Here is a 20,969-nt window from a genome sequence, read left to right on the forward strand (position 1 = left end):
AATTTTTTTTACTATTTGTTATGTGAATATTTGAATTTTAATTTATTTATCACTTAAATTTAAATGAAATTTATTTCATTCGTTATTTTTTTTTTTTTTTTTTTTTTTTCTTTCGTTTTTTTTTTTATAAATTTAATTTAAAATTTTTTTATAATTTTTTTTCATTTTTATTATTTTCATTTAAACGGAAAAAGATAAATTTAATTTTATTTCTATTTATTTATTTTTTAAAAAATGTTTCAAAGATCATTAAAGTTATTTAATAATAATTCAAATAGATTATTATTAAGATCAAATAATTTTAAATCAATCAATGGTCAAAATAGTGGTGTTTTAGTTCAAAAAGGTTTAAATCAAAAAAGATTATTCTCAACTCAACAACAAGCCAATCAAGTTGAAGCTGAGGATGAAATTGCACCAGATGAAGTAATTAAAGCAGAAGAAAAAATTCAAGAAAATGAAAGAGTCATTGGTTTAAGCGAAAAATTAAATTTCCAAACAGAAACACAAAAAATTTTACACATTGTAGCAGAATCATTATATACCGAAAAGGAAGTCTTTATTAGAGAGTTGATTTCAAATTCATCCGATGCTATGGAAAAAGTTAGACATGCACAATTAACCAAACCAGAACTTATCGAAGAAGGTTCAATCCCATTCGAAATTAAAATCTCAACTGACGACGACAAGAAAACTCTTATTATTCAAGATTCTGGTATTGGTATGACCAAAGAAGAAATGATTAAGAATCTTGGTAACATTGGTTACAGTGGTTCAAGCGAATTTTTAAAGAAACTCGGTGAAAGTCAAGATAAATCTTCAATTATTGGTCAATTTGGTGTTGGTTTCTATTCATGTTTCATGGTTGGTCACACCATTAAAGTTTACACCAAATCTGCTGCCCTTGGTTCAAAGGGTTATCTTTGGGGAATCTGATGGTAGTGGTAGTTATACTATCTCTGAAGCTGACAATGTTTCAAGAGGTACCAAAATTATTATTCACTTAAAACCAAATTCATATGAATACAGCAAAAAATCAACAGTCGAAAATATTATCAAGAAATACAGCAGTTTCGTTGGTTTCCCAATTTTATTAAATGGTACCGCTGTTAATACAATCAGACCACTTTGGACTCTTAATAAAAATGCAATCACCGAAGAAGATCATAAACAATTCTTCCAATACCTCAGCAAATCATACGATACTCCATCATACCATATTCACTTTTCAACTGATACACCATTATCAATTCGTTCAATCTTTTATGTACCATCACAACATATGGAAAAGTATGGTATGGGTAAAATGGAACCAGGTGTCTCATTATTTAGCAGAAAGGTTTTAATTCAACAAAAAGCTAAAGGTATCTTACCAGATTGGTTACGTTTCATTCGTGGTGTTGTCGACAGTGAAGATATTCCATTAAATGTAAGTCGTGAACATCTCCAAGATAATGGTCTTATTCAAAGAATCAGTTCAGTTTTAGTTAAAAGAATCCTTAAGAACCTTTCAGAAGAAGCTAAAAAAGATCCAGCCAAATATAACAACTTTATTAAAGAGTTTGGTGGTTTCTTTAAAGAAGGTATTATTACCGATTTCAAATGGAAGGATGATATTTCAAAATTATTAAGATTCGAAACATCAGATAAAGCAGATGAAATTTGCTCATTAGAAGAATATGTTTCACGTATGAAACCAAATCAAGACCATATTTTCTTTGTTAGTGTTCCAAATCGTACAGTTGGTCAATTATCACCATATTATGAACCATTCAAATTAAAAGGTATTGAAGTTCTTTTCCTCTACAATCAAGTTGATGAGTTTGTTCTTAGTCAACTTGGCTATTTTGGTGATAAAAAGATTGTTTCAGTCGAATCAAAGGAAGCTGAAGAGTTCCTTCTTTCAAATCAAGAAAAGAAAGATCAAACCCTTTCACAAGCTGATATTGACAAATTCCTCAGTTGGGTTCAAGAAGTTGCTGGCGAAAAAGTTAGTACTGCCAAAGCAACTACAAGAGAAATTTCATCACCAGCTATTGTTATAGATCATGAATCAGCAACTTTCCGTCGTATGTATAAAATGTTAGAACCAGGTAAAGCAATGGAAACCACAAAACAACAAGTTGAATTTAATATGAATAACCCAATTATCTTAAAACTTCACCAACAAAAAGATTCAAATCCACTTGTTGCAAAATTGGTTATTGACCAAATTGTCGATAATGCTTTTGCTAGTGCCGGTCTTATTGAGGATAATAGAGAAATGATTCCACGTATTAATCAATTATTAGAAACAGTTTTAAATAAATAAAAAATAAATATATAATTTATAATTTAAAAAAAAAAAAATAATATTATAATATGAAAAAATAATAATATTATAATGGTTATTTTATTAATAATATAGTTTTACTAATAATATATTATTTGTTTATTATATTTTTTATTTATTTTTTTGGTCTATTAATTAAACATCCTTTACATTGTTTGTTTACAGCTTCATTTTTTTCATCACAACATGGACATATCCATTCTTCTAAAACTATTTCTTTCTTTGGTTCTTTTTTCTTTTCGATTGTTTTGTGTGATAAACATAATACACATTGAGTTGCTGATAGTTCATTCTTTTGTTCACAGGCTTTGCATATCCATGTATTGCTATCTGGTGTTGTATCTTTCTTCTCGTCTGTTTTTGTTGGTTCAAATTTGAAACCAGTTGCATTACCGAATAGCGATGTGGAGGAGGATGATAATGGTGCACCAAATAAATTTGTAGTGGTGTTTGATGTTGTTGAATTAAATGTTACAGGTGTATTTGATGAAAATAAATTGGTTGATGGTGATGTATTAAATGTAATTGGTGCATTTGAAGAGAATAATGATGCTGAATTGATTTCTGGTTTATTTTCAGTTTTTTTCTTTGGGGCTGGTTTATTTGCAAAACACATTGAACATTGTTTAGCTGTGGCTTCATTTTTTTCTTCACAACATGCACATACCCATTTATCACTGTCTGATGCTGTATCTTTCTTTTCCTCTGTTTTTGTTGATTCGAATTTAAATCCAGTTGCATTACCAAATAATGATGCAGTTGCTGATGTGTTGGGTGGTGTAGTTGTATTAAATGAAATTGGTGAGCTTGAAGAGAATAATGATGTCGAATTGATTTCTGGTTTATTTTCTGCTTTTTTCTTTGGGGCTGGTTTATTTGCAAAACACATTGAGCATTGTTTGGCTGTAGCTTCATTTTTTTGTTCACAGCATGCACATACCCATTTATCACTGTCTGATTCAGTTTCTTTCTTTTCCTCTGTTTTCGTTGATTCAAATTTAAATCCAGTTGCATTACCAAATAATGGTGTATCGGTTGATGTAGTGGTATTGAAGGTAACTGGTGCACTTGAAGAGAATAATGATGTCGAATTGATTTCTGGTTTATTTTCTGCTTTTTTCTTTGGAGCTGGTTTATTTGCAAAACACATTGAACATTGTTTAGCTGTGGCCTCATTTTTTTCTTCACAACATGCACATACCCATTTATCACTGTCTGATGCTGTATCTTTCTTTTCCTCTGTTTTTGTTGATTCGAATTTAAATCCAGTTGCATTACCAAATAATGATGTGGTTGCTGATGTAGTTGGTTGTGTATTAAAGGTTACTGGTGCTGATGAAAATAAATTTGATGAGGCTGTAGATTGTGCTGTATTAAATGTAATTGGTGCACTTGAGGAGAATAATGATGCTGAATTGATTTCTGGTTTATTTTCTGCTTTTTTCTTTGGAGCTGGTTTATTTGCAAAACACATTGAGCATTGTTTGGCTGTTGCTTCATTTTTTTCTTCACAACATACACATACCCATTTTTCAGATACTTTTTCATCAATTTTTTCTTCTGGAGCTGATTTAGAATCTCCTGAAAGTTTTGTAGCTGTATTTGAGTTTGTAGGAGTTGCTGATGTAGTTGAGGGAATTGAAAAGTTTGCAAATGGGTTTGAGTTTGCACTTGTGGATGATGTGGTTGTAGGAATATTAACTGAAAAGTTTGCAAATGGGTTTGAATTTGCAGTTGTAGATGATGTGGTTGTAGGGACATTAACTGAGAAACTTGCAAATGGGTTGGTATTTGGTGTAGAGTCAGTTTTTGTAGTTCCATTTACTATTGTTGGTGTTGGTGTAGTTGGTGATTTATTCTTTGGTCTCATTTTAAAAATTCTAATGGAATATAAATTAAATAATTAATATAATTGTTACAACAAATAAAATTCTAAAAATAATACTTGCTTTCTTTTTGCTAATTCTTCAGGTGGTGCTCTTTCAAAGGTTGAACCATCTGGATATATTTTAACACCACTTTCACCAAAATCATCATCGTCATCGTCACTATTAACATCCTCTCTTCTTCTATGATCGCCCTCAATTTGTCTTTTTTTTTTTGATTCTAAATTATAAAAAAAAGGTGATTAATATTGATCTGCATAGTATTATTGTATGATTGTTATATATCAAATAATTACCCATTTTTTATTCTGTTTTATTCGAATGCTTTCAAATGAATATTCGGCAAAAATATAATTTTAATTTGTAAAAAAAAAAATTATGAAAAAAAAATTATAAAAAATTTTGTAAAAAAAAAAAAAAAAAATTAAAAATTATTTTTATATTACCAAAATAGCACTTAATAATTAGTTCAAATATTTATTTCAGATTTTAAAATCTCTGTTCAAACATTTAATCTTAGTGATATATCTTCAATTACTAAATTTACTTAAAAAGGTACCCCCAAAAGTATCAAATTTTAAAGAAATTCCCAAATGAGATAGTTTTTGAGAAATAATTTTTATTTGATAGGTTTAAATAAATGTGGTTAAATAGTATTAACCAATTAAATGATGTTTACACACATAATCTTTTAGTTCATTTATTGTAAAAAAAAAAAGTAGTTTAAAAAAGATAGAATTTATATTTTACATTTTATTTTTAGTTTTTATATTAAAATTGTTATTTTACATTTTTTATTAAACAATTATATATTGTTTAATTTTTAAATTTTCCATTTTGGATAATAGAAATTTCACCTTGAAGTTCTTTTAATTCTTTTTTACATTCAAATAAATCTTTTGAAATTGTATTATATTTTTCACTATAGATATTATATAGGTCACTATCAGTAGTTAATAATCCATTAATACTGATTTTATTATTATTATTGTTATTAATTTCATTATTTATATTATTTACATTTTTATTACATATTGGTGAAAAAGTTGTGTTTGATGAATTAATTCTTTTATTTGGCCAGTTGTAGCTATTGTCATCGTCGTCATATTCATTTAAGATGCTTGCTGATCCTTTTCCAAACTGAGAAATTGATTTTTTTGAATTATTAAATACACTATTGTTACATGTTGAATTAATTTTTGAAAAACTACTATTATTTACATTATTGTTTATATTCATTGTGTTATTTAAAATGTTATTATTGGCATTTAAATGAATACTATTATTGTTGGTATTATTGGTATTATTGATAGTATTGTAGCCATTAGTATTATAGGTGGTGTTGTTTATATTACTAGAAGTTATTACACTATTTTTATTATTAGAATTGTTTGTATTTGATATATTTTGTTGTTGTTGTTGTTGTTGTTGTTGATTTTTTTTTGAATATTTTCTTTTTCTTGAGCTATCCATAAAGTCTGTAGTATATGGATTGGGAGCATCATCTTTTAAACACCAATAACCAGTATTTTGAAATATTGGATAACCATTTTGAAATAAGTTTTGATAGTGGCTTAAAGTCATACCAATTGTATGTTTCCAATTTTGAATTCTTTCTCTTTTGCAAATTATATCCCAGTGTACATTTATAAATTCGTAAATATCATCTCTTAAATGGAAATAACGTTTACCGTTTGGGAAATTGGTTTTATCGCCATTACTTTGTAATTTGGCTTGTGAAATTTTTGATGATTCTGTTAATGCGAATAATGCTACATGTAAAATTTGTGCCCTAAAAAAATTGAAAAATAAAATTAATATAAATATTTATAAAAATAAAAAATATAAGATTTAATTTTTATATAATTAACTTACCAAATTGGAACTTGACCTCTATCTAATGATGGAGGTGGGCCATTCTCACATACAATACAATCTGGAGTTTTACATAAAAGACTTCTACTAGTTATTAATTCAGATGGGTTCTTTTTTGGTATGGGGATATTTGAATTTTGAAAATATTGATTTAAATTATTTGAAGAGTTGTTTAATGAAGGTACCAATTGTGATAGGTCATTTGATATTGGTGATGAAAAAGAAATAGTATTATTTTTTTGTGGCGAATTGTTTATTATTTTTTGATCATCATTTAAGAGTTGTAGCTGTTGAAAACCAATTTGGTTAGTTTGGAGCGAACTTTGTAAGCATGGAGATAAATTAGAATTTGGTGTAGCTGAGTTAGATAATGGTGATTGTGCTGAATGAATTATTAATAGTATAGGTGATTCTTTTGATAAAGATAAGAGATTACTATTTTTAAAATTTGGTAGTATTGGTGATGAAGATGGTGATGAGGATGAGGATGAAGATGGACTGAAATTTAATTTCAAATTTTCATAACCGTTATTTCCATTTGTTATTATATTATTATTTATCATTTTATTTAAATTACTATTGTTATTATAATAACTATTCATTTTATATTTTATATTGAAATAATTATAATTAATTATTTATTTTATTATAATTATTATTTATTTATTTATTATAACTATTATTTATTTATTATAATTATTATTTATTTTTTATTATTTTATTGTCCTTGAAATTATTTGGAGGAATACCTAAAAATAAATAAATATATTATTTTATATTTTTTTTATAAATCTTTATTTATTTAAAAGAAAATATTTTTTTGATAAATGAAAAAATTAATTTATTTTTATATCTTTTTTCTTTTTTTAAAAATTTAGATTTATAAAAAAAAAAATAAAAAAAAAAATAAAAAAATAATAAAAAAAAATTAAAATTAATATGTATTAAACTAACTCAAATATACGAATCTTATTTTTTAGGATTATTGTAAATTTACATATTTGTTTATTGTTGAATTTAACACCATATTAATAAATATTATATAAAACATAAAAAAAAATATACAAAAAAAAAATATATATACAAAAATAAAAAATTTTGGAAAAAAAATGTAAAAAAAATCAAATTTAAAAAAAAAAAACATAAACATCAACAAATGTTAATATTTTTAAAAGGTTTTTACTCATAAAAAATGTAAGTGCCATATTACATCGCTACGCAATAATAAATCAACATTAATTTTATGTAAATATCAAAAATACCCCGCTAAATTCCCACCCCATTAGTTTTGAGATTTTTTTTTTTTTAAAAATTTTGGTGAAGTTTTATAAAAATTTTTTTTTATTATATCTTGATCAATCACAAAAAACATCAATGAATCTCTCAATATAGCTAAAAAACTTTCCTTTTAATTTATGGGTTTTTTTTTTATATTTTCAAATAATTAACATTAATTTGTGGAGCTGTTACCAAAATTCAATACTATTGGCTATCTTACTATAAATCAATTGTATCCAAGTCTTGTGGGATTATATATCTTTATTTTTAAGATATATAAAACTGATTTTATTTTATATAGGTAAAACTCCTGCACACCCAAGCTGTATGATTTTATTTTATTATTAATAAAAACCATCAATTCAAATAATTTACTTTAATCCTGTCATATATCTCCATGTTTAGATATATATTTTATGAAATATGCTTTTACTTTTTTTTTTATCTTTATTTCAGATTTTAATTTTTTTAATTAATAATTTTATATATCTATCAATTGTAAATTATTATAATTTTGATATATAAAAAAAAAATAAAAAAACCATTTGAATTTCAATGGATACAATTTTTTAATACAATCATATATTACAATCAAGTCATATATCGGATGGAGTATTAAAACAATTTTTTTTTTTTTCACAATTGTTTCTATATTTAATTTCGTATCATAGCTTTTCATAAAACTACTTTTTACGATATATTTTAAAAAACAACTGTTTTTTTTTTTTTAAAAAAAAAAAGTTGGAGTCCCCCACCCCACACAAACAATACAATATTATTTTTTTATAAAGTATAATATTACTATTTTTTAAATTAATTTATATATCTTTTTTTTTCTTTGTATTTTTTTGTAATTATGTGAAAAATAATGATATGGTGATCAAAAAAAAAAAAAAAAAAAAATTAAATTTTTTTCTTTTTTTTTTTTTTATTTTTTTAATTTTTAAAAATTTTCATTAAAATCTTTTTATTTTTGTCATTGGTTTCTATTATCAAAGATAAACATATTAATCTCCAAAAATGTTGAGTATGATTAAACAAGCTGGTACACCCAGCGATTCAAGAAGAGGTCAAGCCTTATTACTCAATATTTCAGCAGGTAAGGGTTTACAAAGTGTATTAAAGAGTAATCTTGGTCCACGTGGTACTCTTAAAATGTTAGTTAGTGGTGGTGGTGATATTAAATTAACTAAAGACGGAAAAGTTTTATTACACGAAATGGTATGTATAACAATAAACTAAACAATAGCGAAATAAATAATAATAATAATAATAGGAATCGAGTTCCTACAGGAAACGATAAAAAAACTATTTTTTGAAAATGTATATTAATATATATATTTTTAATAGCAAATCCAACACCCAACAGCAGCATTAATTGCACGTACAGCTACTGCTCAAGACGATATTACTGGTGATGGTACAACTACAAATGTTATCACTATTGGTGAATTATTAAAACAATCAGAACGTTATCTTTCAGAAAATATTCATCCAAGAATTATTGCAGAAGGTTTCGAATTAGCAAAAGAACGTGTCCTCAAATTTTTAGACGAATTTAAAAAAGAAGAAGACACCTTAGATAGAGAATTATTAATGTCAATTGCAAGAACCTCATTAAGAACTAAACTCACTGCAGAATTAGCTGATCAATTAACTGAACAAGTTGTAGATGCACTTTTATTAATTCACAGAGAAGATAAACCACTCGATTTATTCATGGTCGAAACAATGACAATGCAACACAGAACTGATGGTCAATCACAATTAATTAAAGGTTTAGTTTTAGATCATGGTGCTCGTCACCCAGATATGCCAAAGAGATTAACAAACTGTTTTGTTTTAACTTGCAATGTTTCATTGGAATATGAAAAAACGTAAGAACTATTTATAATTTAAATTCCAAATCATATTATTATATATACTAATAGTTTATTTTTGGTTTATAGCGAAGTCAATGCAAACTTTTTATATAAAGATCATCAAACTAGATCAAGAATGATTGATGGTGAACACAAATTAGTTGCACAAAAATGCAGACAAATTATTGAATTAAAGAATCACGTTTGCAATACACCAGATAAGAACTTTGTTGTTATTAATCAAAAAGGTATTGATCCAATTTGTTTAGATATGTTTGCTAAAGCAGGTATTTTTGCAGTTCGTCGTGCCAAACGTAGAAATATGGAACGTCTTACATTAGCATGTGGTGGTACAGCTATGAACTCACTCGAAGATTTAACACCAGATTGTCTTGGTCACGCCGATTTAGTTTACGAACAAACTCTTGGTGAAGAAAAATATACTTTTGTCGAAGGTGTTCAAAATCCATTCTCATGTACAATTTTAATTAAAGGTCCAAACAAACATACAATCGAACAAATTAAAGATGCCCTCCGTGATGGTCTCCGTGCAGCCAAAAATACAATTGAAGATAAATGTGTTATCCCAGGTGGTGGTGCTTTCCAAATTGCAGCATATGCCGATTTAATGAAATTCAAAGAAACTGTTACAGGTCGTACTAAATTAGGTATTCAAGCTTTTGCTGATGCTCTTTTAGTTGTTCCAAAAACTTTAGCCGAAAACTCAGGCTTCGATCCAATGGATACCATTATCAAACTTCAAGAAGAATATGCCAAAGGTCACATTGTTGGTCTCGATGTCATTTCAGGTGAACCAATGGACCCATTCAACGAAGGTATTTTCGATCAATACTCTGTATTAAAACAAGTTTATAGATCTTCACCAATTATTGCTTCACAACTCCTTCTTATTGATGAAATTATTAAAGCTGGTAAAGGTATGAAAGGTTCATCTGTTCCAGAAGGTCCAGAATAATAATAAAAAAAGAATCTTTAAAAAAAAAAAAAATAAAAAAAAATAAAAAAATAAACAAAAATAATCTATTTATAATCAAATTTTAATAATTTATTTATATTTGTTTAATATCTAAATACTACAGGATAAAATATTTTTATTATTATTTAAACTAAACTCTATTTTAATGATTTATAGAAAATAAAAATAAAAAACTAAACTAAAATTTTTTTTTATTTTTTTTTATTTAATTTTATTTTATAATTTAAGATAATTTATCTAACATTAACCTATAATTTATAAAATTAAAATAAATATTAGTAAAACTTGAAATTAAAAAAATAATAATAAAAAAAAAAAAATGGTTTTCATCTCTCTAATTTATAATTTAAAAAAAAAAAAAAAAAAAGAAAAGGAGAAAAGTTATTTATGTGTTTGTTATTGTGTTGTGGTTTTGAACATTAATAAATTGAGAGATGATAATAAACCATTATTATTTATCCTTTTTTTTTTTATTACAGTAGATGATAATATTAATTTGATTGTACCCCAAAAATTTGACACAAGAAACCAAGACCTCCACTAAATGATTTACCAACTGCTATGAATTTCCATTCTGGGCCTTCACGATAAACCTCTCCAACGATAAGAGCAGTATTCATACCACCTTCATTAGTTAAATCGTATCTACAAATATTTCTTGAGGTTTCTTGATTAGCAACTCTAATAAAAGCTCTTGGAACCATACTAAAGTTTTGTCTTCTTTGTTCAGATTGATGAATAGTGACAGCAAAAACCAAACGGGTGACATCCATTGGAACTTGTTGAAGATTAACTGATACAACTTCATCATCACCATCTCCTGCACCTGTTAAATTATCACCATGGTGGTATACAGCACCATCTCTTGAGGTTTTATTGTTATAAAAAATAAAATCTTGTGGAGCACGGACCATACCATTTGGACCTAACATAAAAACAACTGCATCTAAATCGAATGGAGCACCTGGTTGTTGGTTAACATCCCAACCTAAACCTACAGTAATCTTTCTTAAATATGGATCTTCTTTGCTTAATGAAATTTGTTGATCTTTAACTAATGAAATACCTGGACCTGCTTGTGGTGGTGGCATGCCATATTGGCCGGCTTGTGGTGGTGGCATACCATATTGACCAGCTTGTGGTGGTGGAGCACTTGGGTATGAACCTGCATTGGCTGGTGGTGGAAGATTTGATGGTGGTGGTGGGAGATTACCTGTTTGTGGTGGAAGAAATCTATTAGCATCAGGTACTGGATTAGATACACCTGGTGTTGATGATGGTTGTCTATAATAATTATTTTTACCTGGTTGTGGTGGTGGTGGATTATACATGTTTTGTTAAAAAAAAAAAATATTTCTATCGGGTTTAAAAAAAAAAAAATAACCTGTTAATATATATTAATTTTTTATAAAATGAAGATATGAAAAGAAAATAAAATGAAATAAAATGAAAGAGGAAAAAATAAAAAAAAAAAAAAAGATAATTTTAAATAATTATTTTTATTGAATTAAAAAAAATAATTACTATTATATTTTTATGTGCGTGACTTAATTTGTTGTGTGTGTGTGTTTGAATAAAATTTTATTAAAAAATTTTTATTTATTATTATTTAATTAAATTAATTAATTTGAAATATGTAGATTATTTACAATCTAAAAAAGTTTTTATAATTTACAAAGGTTTTAATAAATAAATAAATATGATTGAAATTGGTTTTAATTTATATATATATGTTTGTTGTTAAATTTTATTATATATTTTTTTTCTTTTAATTAAAATAATAAAAAAAATTTGAAATTAAAAAAAAAAAAAGAAAAACTATTTTATTTTTTTTATTTTTTTTTTTTTTTTTCAAAAGTTGACACAAAAAAATGTAATGTATAATTTTTTTTTAAATGAATATTTTGTATATTTTCAAGGGTTTTTTCACCATTGCACACATACCTCGGACTAAAAATAAAATAAAATTACAAAAAGGACACTTTTTTGATTAAATTTTTATATATATAAATAAATAAACAATATATAGATAATATACTAATTAAAAAAAGTGATGAGAGAAAAATTTAGAAAAAAAAAAAAAAAATTATTTTTTGAAATATTGTCTAAAAAATAAAATAAAAAAAAAATAAAAAAAATAAAAGAAAAAACATTCACTTCGTTTTTGGTCATTTTTTTCTTTTAAAATAAATAAATAATTATAGTCATTCTGAAACTCCATTATTTAATACTTTTTTTTTTTTTTTTTTTTTTTATTATTTTTTTTTTTGTTTTTTTTTTTCAAAAATATAAGGTGGGGGGATTGATAGCAAATTATTACTTATTATCTATTTTTATCTATTTTTATCCATTTATGGGCTTTTTAAAAAAATATCCCAAATAACAAAAAAAACAAAAAAAACCCAAAAAAAAAAAGATTTTGTAAAATTTAAAAAAAAAAAAAAGGAAAATGGAAAAGGGAAATTGGAAATAGATAAGGGAAAAGGTTTATTAAAATTCCTCATTTCCCCTATTTATAAAATGGTCAATTTACCAGACAGGAATATTTTTTTTTTTTTTTTTTTTTTTTTTTTAAATTTTATTAAATTTTTTTTTTTTTTTTTGTTTTTTTTTTTTTTTATTTTATTTTTTTATTTTTTTATAATTTTTTATATTTTTTGTTCTCATTATTTTGATATCTAAATAAATATTTTTATTATAATTTTTAAATATAGTTTTCTTATTGTTTGTTAAAAAAAAAATAAAATAAAATAAAAAAAAAAAAATATATTAATAAAAAAAAACAAAAAAAAAAAAAAAAAACAATTATTAACCCCACTTATAAACACACACCTACACTCTTAAAAACAATTTATAAAAAACTTAATAATATTCAATTTATTTTTTTAATCAAACTGGAGGGTATACACTATAAATTAAATATATAACAACAGTCAATAAAAAAATGGAAACAGCAATATCAATGGAAAGTAAAGTTGTATTATTGGGATCATCGGACGTTGGTAAAACTGCTGCGGCAATAAGATACGCCGAAGGTGTATTCCCTAAAAGACCAACTCCAACCATCGGTGCATCATTTTTAACAAAAACAATGTAATTATTAATGCTATTATACTCATCATAATATATATACTAACTAACTTTTAACAAAATTAAACTATAGAAATATAGAGGGTAATAAAATAAAATATTTAATATGGGATACAGCAGGACAGGATCGATTTAGATCATTAACACCAATGTACTATAGAGGCGCATGTGTTGCGATATTGGTGTTTGATATAACACACCAAAAATCATTTGATACAGTTAAAGATTGGGTTGAAGAGTTAAAATCAAATATACAAGAGGATATAGGTAATATATTAATACAAAATATAATAATAATAATATTAATACCAATATTAGTATTAATATTAAAATAACAAATATTAATATGACTTATTTAATTTAATATTTTAGTTTTGGTAGTATGTGGTAATAAATTGGATCTACAACATAAAAGACAGGTAAAAAGAGAAACAGCAAAAATGTATGCAGATGAAATTAAAGCATTATATGTAGAGATATCGGCAAAAGAAAATGAAGGTGTAGAACAAATGTTTTTAGAGATAGCGAGAAAACTAATTTCAAATAAACATAGCGAATATACCAAACAAATTCAACAACAACAACAACTACACAAACAAACTCAACAACAAAATCAAAACTTGTATAGACACTTTTATCAACAACAACAACAACAGCAACAACAGCAAATGTATCAACAAAAACAAGACATATATTATGAAAATAGTGACCAATGTTGTGGTTAATAAATAAAATATAATATAATAAAATAAAATAAAATAAAATAAAATAAAACAAAAAATTAAATAATAAATACCCAATAGAGGATTTTAAAATATAATTTTAAATTATAAAATTATAAAATCTAAACAATAATAAATTATAATTGTAAATAATAAAATCAAAATGATGTAAAAAAAATAAAAAATAAAACACAAAAAAATTTTAAAAAAAAAAGTAATAAAATAACTTTATTGATTTCTTTTTTTAACTATAGAAAAATAAAATGTAAAAACTATGATTTTTTAAATTTTAAGAGTTATATTTTAATTTTAAAATTTTTTTTTATTTATTTTTTTTCTTTATTTTTTTTTTTAGTTTTTATTTATGTATATTTTATTTGAAGAAATCTTGAGTAGAGTTAATAGATGAATAGTGGTTTTCATTACCAGTGAGAGCGATATTGTGATAAGCAAATTCACCATGTTCAACTAAATCGAGACCAAGTTCTTCTTCGTTTTCGTCGATTTTAACACCGATGGTATAGTCGATAGCTAATAAAAGGCCGTATGTAACAAGAGCAGCCCAGGCACCAACAACGGAAACACCTAATAATTGATAACCAATTTGAATTGGGTTACCATTGAAAGCACCATTGGCACCTTTAGCATTAATACTTAATTCAGCGCAGAAACCAATAGCTAAAGCACCAACAATACCAGTAAGACCGTGAACAGAGCTTACATCAAGGGCATCATCGATGTGGAGTTTGTGTTTTAAGAGGACAACTGAATAATAGGATGAAAGACCTAATGCAACACCTAAACCAATAGAGTATTGACTGTTGATGTAACCTGAAGCTGGGGTGATACCTGCTAAACCAGCAATAATACCATTGATGGCTGAAACAGTAGTTGGTTTACCCTTTAACCATGATAAAGCGATCCAAACAATAGCGGAAAAACTACCACCAATTTGAGTTGAAGCAACAGCTGAGGCAGCAACGTCACCAGCAGCTAAAGCAGAACCAGCATTGAAACCGAACCAACCCATCCATAAAAGAGCAGCACCAATTACAGCTAATGGAAGATTTGATGGTGGGAATTCACCTCCGTATTTTTCGAATTCCTTTCTTTTACCAACATATAAAGCTACAACTAAAGCACTAACACCAGCTGAAGTGTGAATAACAATACCACCAGCAAAATCTAAAACTGGGAATTTGGATAACCAACCACCTCCCCAGATCCAATGAGCAACTGGATAAAATACTAAAATTTCCCAAAATATAGTTAAAACAATGAATGCCTTGAATTTGACTCTTTCTGCGTAGGCACCGGTCATTAATAATGGTGTAATATTTGCAAACATCATCATGAAAAATGCGTAAGCAGCTGATGGAATAGTTGGGGCATTTTGATTACAATTTCTATATGATACATTAATTAAAAAAGCGTGGTCTAAATTACCGATAATACCTTTCTGTAATAATAATAATAATAATTTAATTAGTAATTTTTTTCTTTTCCGATTCCCTAAATGTAAAATGTATGTGAACCCTTTCGTTCGGATTTTAATAATATTATCTTTACTTACTTGACTTGGACCAAAGGTTAATGAATAACCAAAAGCTTGCCACATAACAGTTAAAATTACAATACCAGACATAATTTGTGTGATAATTGAAAGTGTATTTTTACTTCTTAAAAGACCAGCTTCAAAGAAAGCAAGAGCTGGCATCATACCAAGTACTAAAATTGTTGATAATAAAACCCATGTTGTGTTACCTGGATCTGGTTGAACTTTACCCTCGCAATCTGGGTAATCGGTGTGGGTACCGTTAGCTGAAGAATCGTACAACATTTTTCTAACTATATATATTTATTATGTTTATTTCTAAAATATCTTCTTTTCTTTCTTTTTTTTCTTTTCCTCTTTTAAACAAATCAAAATTTAATTTAATTTATTCTATTTATTTATTATTTACAATTTAAAAAAAATTATATGAAAAAAAGATTGCGTAGATGAAAAACTTAAAAAAAAATAAATAAATTTAAATTTAAAATTTTAATTTTTTTAATTTTTTTTTTTTTTTTTTTTCTTTTTTAAAATATTATATATATAAAATTTATTTATATATTATTATAGAAACAACGAATACTACTTGTTTAAATTGACACTATATTTTAAAATAAAAAAAAGCTATTAAACAAAAAAAAAAATTAAACAACTGGTAAAATAGGCACAAAAAAAAAATCAAAAAAAAAAAATTTTAAAAAAAAAAAATAAAATTTAAAAAATCTATGACCTGGTTGTTTTGTTGTTGGAATCAAATGGTGGAAAGGAAAATGGATGAGAAAAAATTTAAAAAAAAAAAAAAAATTATCTATTCGATATTAAACTTTATTTATATAAATAAAATTATTTAAACAAAAAAATCTTTAAAAATTTTATTTTTGTTTTTTATAATATATTTAGTAAGTAGTTGTTTTATGTGTACATTTATATTTATTTCTTTGTTTTTATTATTCCTTTTTTATTTATCTAAAACAATTTTTAATTACAACACAAAACACAAACAAAAAAAAAAACAAAAAAACTAAACAAGAATACAAATAACAAATAAACAAAAATAGATTTTTATTTTTATTTTTTTTTAATATAAGCACACACAAACAGAAACGTTATTTTTATTTTTAAATTTAATTTTTAAATTTATTTTTTTTATATTTCATTATTTTATTAACTCAGTTTTAATTAAAATATTATCATTGGTTTTTAATAAAACTAAAAAACTATATTTAAAAAATATAATTATATTATATAACTTAGTATTATTTTATTTTTTAAATATAGTTTTTTAATTTTAAATTTTTCATTTTTGGATTTTTATTTGTTTATTATTATAACTTTTTTTTTTTTTTGTTTAATTTGGTTTTTTGTTTACTGGGGAATTTCAAATAATAGTTTTTTTTTTTTATTATTTTTAAACAAAAAATATAAATATAAATATTATCACCAAAAAAAAACGTGCGACCAGTGGTGTGTGGCAACCTACAGACGCATTATCAAAAAAATATTTTTTAAAAGTTTTAAAAAAAAAAAAATTTTATAAAATTTTTGAAAAAAAAAAAAAAAATAAAACAAAAAAAAAATCTTTGTTGTGATAACTTTTATTTTTTTTATTTCAATACAAAACACACTACATACCCAATAAACAAATAATATATTCACCTACACATATATATAAAATTTTTATAACAAATTCTTTTTTTACAATTTTAAAAAATTGTTATCGAAAAATCAAATTTATATTTTAATATTAAAATTTAACACACCACCCAACTCACAAGATAATTTTAAATTTTAAAATAATTTTTAGTGTGTTATCTTTTAAATTTTTATAAAAAAACAAATAATATTATAATATTTTTAAAATATTTTTAATTTTATTTTTTTTTAAAATTATTCGTTTATAAATTTTACATTTAGTTATTTTTAATTATATCATTCAAACAAAAAAAAACAACAAACTAAACAAAACAAAATACAAACACACATATTTCAACACAACACCCCACAACATTTTATAAATTTTAAAAAAATAATAGTTTTTTTAAAATTTTCTATATTTCTATAACTCTATATTTTAATAAATAAATAAATAATAAAAATATTTATTTATCCAATTAAAAAACTTTATTGGATAAATTACATATATAAACCACAATTAATAAATTTAATATATTGACAAGTCTTCGGAGTAACCGATTCAACATTAAATATTATCAAAACTTCAAACTAAAAAGAAAAAAGCAATTATCTGATCCATTTTTCTTTTTAAAAACAAATCATAATAATCATCAAAATTTTAATTTTAAACAAATAATAATTATTTAAATAATAAACAATTATATTTTTTTTCTTTGGTTAATCATTTTATAATAATAATAACAATAATAACAATAATTTAATATTAATAATAAAAATAATTAAATAATAAAAATGTTTGGTACCAATATTAAATTTTCAACAGAATTTGATATTTCACAAGCTGACGATAGAGATGAAGGCGGTGGATCATCATCATCATCATCATCAACATCATCAACATCTTTTATTCCATTAAGAAAATCAAATGGTAGTGTTAACACTACCCCAACAAAATCCTCTTTAGTAATTACTAAAGAAAAACCAAACAAATCATCTTTAAATAATAGTGCCAATAATATAAATCAATCTCCATTCAAATCTATTGGTGATATGGTTCAAAAGCATAAACCAACCACCTTAGTTGACATAAATGTTAATAAAATCGGTTACAATGATGAAGACGATTTAAATCAAAACGACAACAGCGAATGTGAAACTACAGATAACGAATCACCATTATCACAAGAGCAACCATCAGCACAATCCAATATCAGTAATTTAAATATTACATTATTATCAATTTCATCATCATCACTATCATCAACAACAACAACTCCAGAGGTTCATAGTTCAGACGAATCTAGCAATAGTGGCAGTGACAATGAATCTACAGTATCAACCCCAAACCAAGATTATACACCACTTTTAAATTCCCAGTGCACAGACTCACTTAAAATTTCAAACTCTATTGATTTAACAAAGTTTACAATTGTAAATATTATATTATATATTTATTAATTTTTTAATATTATTATACTAATATTTTTTTTATTTATAAAAAAATAGTTAGCACTGGTTGGCAAAGGTGGATTTGGTAAAGTTTTTCAAGTTCAAAATAATGAAAGTCAAAAGATTTTTGCACTAAAGATTATTAAAAAGAATCATATTATTGCAAGAAAGAGTGTATTTAATACCATCTCAGAAAAGGATATTTTAAAGAGAATTTCCCATCCATTTATTGTAAGCCTTCACTATGCTTTCCAAAATGAAAAGAAACTTTATTTAGTAATGGATTTCGTTAACGGTGGCCAATTGTTTGGTCATCTCAAACGTGAGGGTATTCTCACCGAAGATCAAGTTAAATACTATTTGGCCGAATTAATTTTGGCATTAGAGCATCTCCATAACAACAATATTATTCACAGGGATTTAAAACCAGAGAATATTTTAATCGACTCTGATGGTCATTGTATATTAACTGATTTTGGTTTAGCTAAAGAAGATGTTATCGAAGAATCATCAGGTTCATTTTGTGGTACTTTAGAATATATGGCACCAGAAATGATTCAAAGCAAAGCCTATGGTAAAGCTGTAGATTGGTGGTCCATTGGTGTTCTCTGCTTTGATATGTTGGTCGGTACAACTCCATTCGAACACAAGAACAGAGCATTAATGCAGGATAAGATCATTAATGAAAAGCCAAAATATCCAAAATTCATTTCAACAACTGCTCGTTCTTTCATCAATGGCCTCCTTCACAAAGATCCAAAAAGAAGATTAGGTTCAAAAGGTGCCACTGAAATCAAACAACATCCATTCTTTAAATCTGTCCAATGGAGAAAAATGGAAAGTAAAGAAATTAAGCCACCATTCATTCCAACCACAAATGGAATTAACGACATTAGCAATTTTGATCGTGAGGGTCTAAAAGGTGAACATCAACAAAGAGACTCTTTCTCTTCATCTCCAATGTTAAGCAGTTCTCAACAGGCATTCTTTAAAAATTTTTCATATGTCAGAAGCCCAACCTTAAACAATTTTATTCCATCAAACCAATTAGTTGAAACTAAAATTGCTCTATAAACCTTACCTTTTTTTTTTTTTTAGATTATAAAAGTCACATTAAATAAATAATAAACATAAAAAAATAAAAAAATAAAAAATAAAGATTGAACACATATAAAAATAATTTATTTTTGTTTTTCATTTTAAAAAATTTATAACTATTAATACAATGTTTAAATGATAGATAAAAAAAATTATCTGAATTTATATCATTATTGTTATTATTATTGTTTTTATTATTATTATTATTATTTTTATTATTGTTATTTTAAAAATGTTATAGATATTATTATAAAGCATATCTAAATCTATATTATGGTTATATACAATATGCATATAAAGTTGATTATTATTTATATTAAAATTTTTATTATATATGTCTCTGGATGAATTATTTATATTATCAAGATCATGGAATATTGATTATTAATATTATTTTATTATTTACATTATTATCATTTTTATTTCATTATTATCAGTATTATTAATATTATTATTTATATTTATATTATTATGTGTTGAAATAGAAAGAATTCGAATCTTAATAAGTTTTAAAATTAAATATTATTTTCTTTTATATTTAAATATATCATGTTTTATATGTCATTGTAATGTGTCATATATATTATTAATTTTATAATAAAGAAATTATATTAAAAGTATGAACCTCAACCACTTTGTTGTTTTTTTTTTTTTTTTTGTAAATATATTATACAAAAATATATAATAATATATAATATATTTTATTTTTGTTTCATGATTTATATAGTTTAAATTATTTGTATCAGGGGTATTATTTTTGATTAATTAAAAAATAAAAAAATATAAATTTTTGAAATAAATTAAAAAAAAAAAAAAATTATATAAAAATTAAAAAAAAAAAAAAAAAAAAAAAAAGACTATGTTTTGTTTGTAATATCTTTATTTAATATATTTTATCAATTTTATGAATATGGGAATGTAGAGCATATATAAATATGATTGAGATTGAAAAATACAATAAGTAGTTAAAATACAGGACTTGTGGATGAATAAAAAATAAATTTTAGCTAAAATGTAACCTTCACATGTTAATTGAGAAGGAGCTGGTAAATTAAAATATTAATGCAAGTTTTTGAGTTTAACCAATGAATTTGATTTTTAGTATCTTTTTGAATTGCTTTTGATAATAATGAGTACGAATTGGGGTTGGTTGAATGAAAAAATGGATTTATACCACAAATTGACATAAC

General features: G+C 24.4%; 7 protein-coding genes across 7 annotated transcripts; 4 read left to right on the plus strand and 3 right to left on the minus strand.

Annotated features, from left to right (window-relative positions):
• Window positions 1-234: 234 nt before the first annotated feature.
• Window positions 235-2,311, plus strand: DICPUDRAFT_156389 (TNF receptor-associated protein; the record flags this gene model as incomplete). Its single annotated transcript, XM_003291704.1, is given in 2 exon segments — window positions 235-864; window positions 884-2,311. 2 exon segments carry the CDS (start codon window positions 235-237, stop codon window positions 2,309-2,311), a joined length of 2,058 nt encoding a protein of 685 aa, XP_003291752.1.
• Window positions 2,312-5,034: 2,723 nt separating this feature from the next.
• On the minus strand, window positions 5,035-6,695 carry DICPUDRAFT_156391 (uncharacterized protein; the record flags this gene model as incomplete). Its single annotated transcript, XM_003291711.1, has 2 exons — window positions 5,035-6,010; window positions 6,094-6,695. 2 exons carry the CDS (start codon window positions 6,693-6,695, stop codon window positions 5,035-5,037), a joined length of 1,578 nt encoding a protein of 525 aa, XP_003291759.1.
• A 1,696-nt stretch (window positions 6,696-8,391) lies between these two features.
• DICPUDRAFT_82419 (uncharacterized protein) lies at window positions 8,392-10,209 on the plus strand (the record flags this gene model as incomplete). Its single annotated transcript, XM_003291705.1, has 3 exons — window positions 8,392-8,592; window positions 8,722-9,248; window positions 9,321-10,209. The coding sequence occupies 3 exons, from the start codon at window positions 8,392-8,394 to the stop codon at window positions 10,207-10,209; spliced, it is 1,617 nt and encodes a 538-aa protein (XP_003291753.1).
• A 512-nt stretch (window positions 10,210-10,721) lies between these two features.
• DICPUDRAFT_57536 (uncharacterized protein) lies at window positions 10,722-11,653 on the minus strand (the record flags this gene model as incomplete). Its single annotated transcript, XM_003291712.1, has 2 exons — window positions 11,534-11,653; window positions 10,722-11,443 (listed from the first exon to the last, which is right to left on the minus strand). The coding sequence occupies exons 1-2, from the start codon at window positions 11,559-11,561 to the stop codon at window positions 10,722-10,724; spliced, it is 750 nt and encodes a 249-aa protein (XP_003291760.1). The 5' UTR covers window positions 11,562-11,653.
• Window positions 11,654-13,174: 1,521 nt separating this feature from the next.
• DICPUDRAFT_156394 (uncharacterized protein) lies at window positions 13,175-14,045 on the plus strand (the record flags this gene model as incomplete). The annotated part of the gene is made up of 3 exons (XM_003291706.1): window positions 13,175-13,323; window positions 13,394-13,587; window positions 13,693-14,045. The coding sequence occupies 3 exons, from the start codon at window positions 13,175-13,177 to the stop codon at window positions 14,043-14,045; spliced, it is 696 nt and encodes a 231-aa protein (XP_003291754.1).
• A 294-nt stretch (window positions 14,046-14,339) lies between these two features.
• DICPUDRAFT_50024 (ammonium transport protein A) lies at window positions 14,340-16,197 on the minus strand. The gene is made up of 2 exons (XM_003291713.1): window positions 15,616-16,197; window positions 14,340-15,501 (listed from the first exon to the last, which is right to left on the minus strand). Exons 1-2 carry the CDS (start codon window positions 15,880-15,882, stop codon window positions 14,416-14,418), a joined length of 1,353 nt encoding a protein of 450 aa, XP_003291761.1. The 5' UTR covers window positions 15,883-16,197; the 3' UTR covers window positions 14,340-14,415.
• Window positions 16,198-18,282: 2,085 nt separating this feature from the next.
• Window positions 18,283-19,755, plus strand: DICPUDRAFT_39515 (uncharacterized protein; the record flags this gene model as incomplete). Its single annotated transcript, XM_003291707.1, has 2 exons — window positions 18,283-18,663; window positions 18,739-19,755. 2 exons carry the CDS (start codon window positions 18,283-18,285, stop codon window positions 19,753-19,755), a joined length of 1,398 nt encoding a protein of 465 aa, XP_003291755.1.
• Window positions 19,756-20,969: the final 1,214 nt, after the last annotated feature.

Source organism: Dictyostelium purpureum (genome assembly GCF_000190715.1).
Source record: "Dictyostelium purpureum unplaced genomic scaffold DICPUscaffold_296, whole genome shotgun sequence".
NCBI lineage: Eukaryota > Evosea > Eumycetozoa > Dictyosteliales > Dictyosteliaceae > Dictyostelium > Dictyostelium purpureum.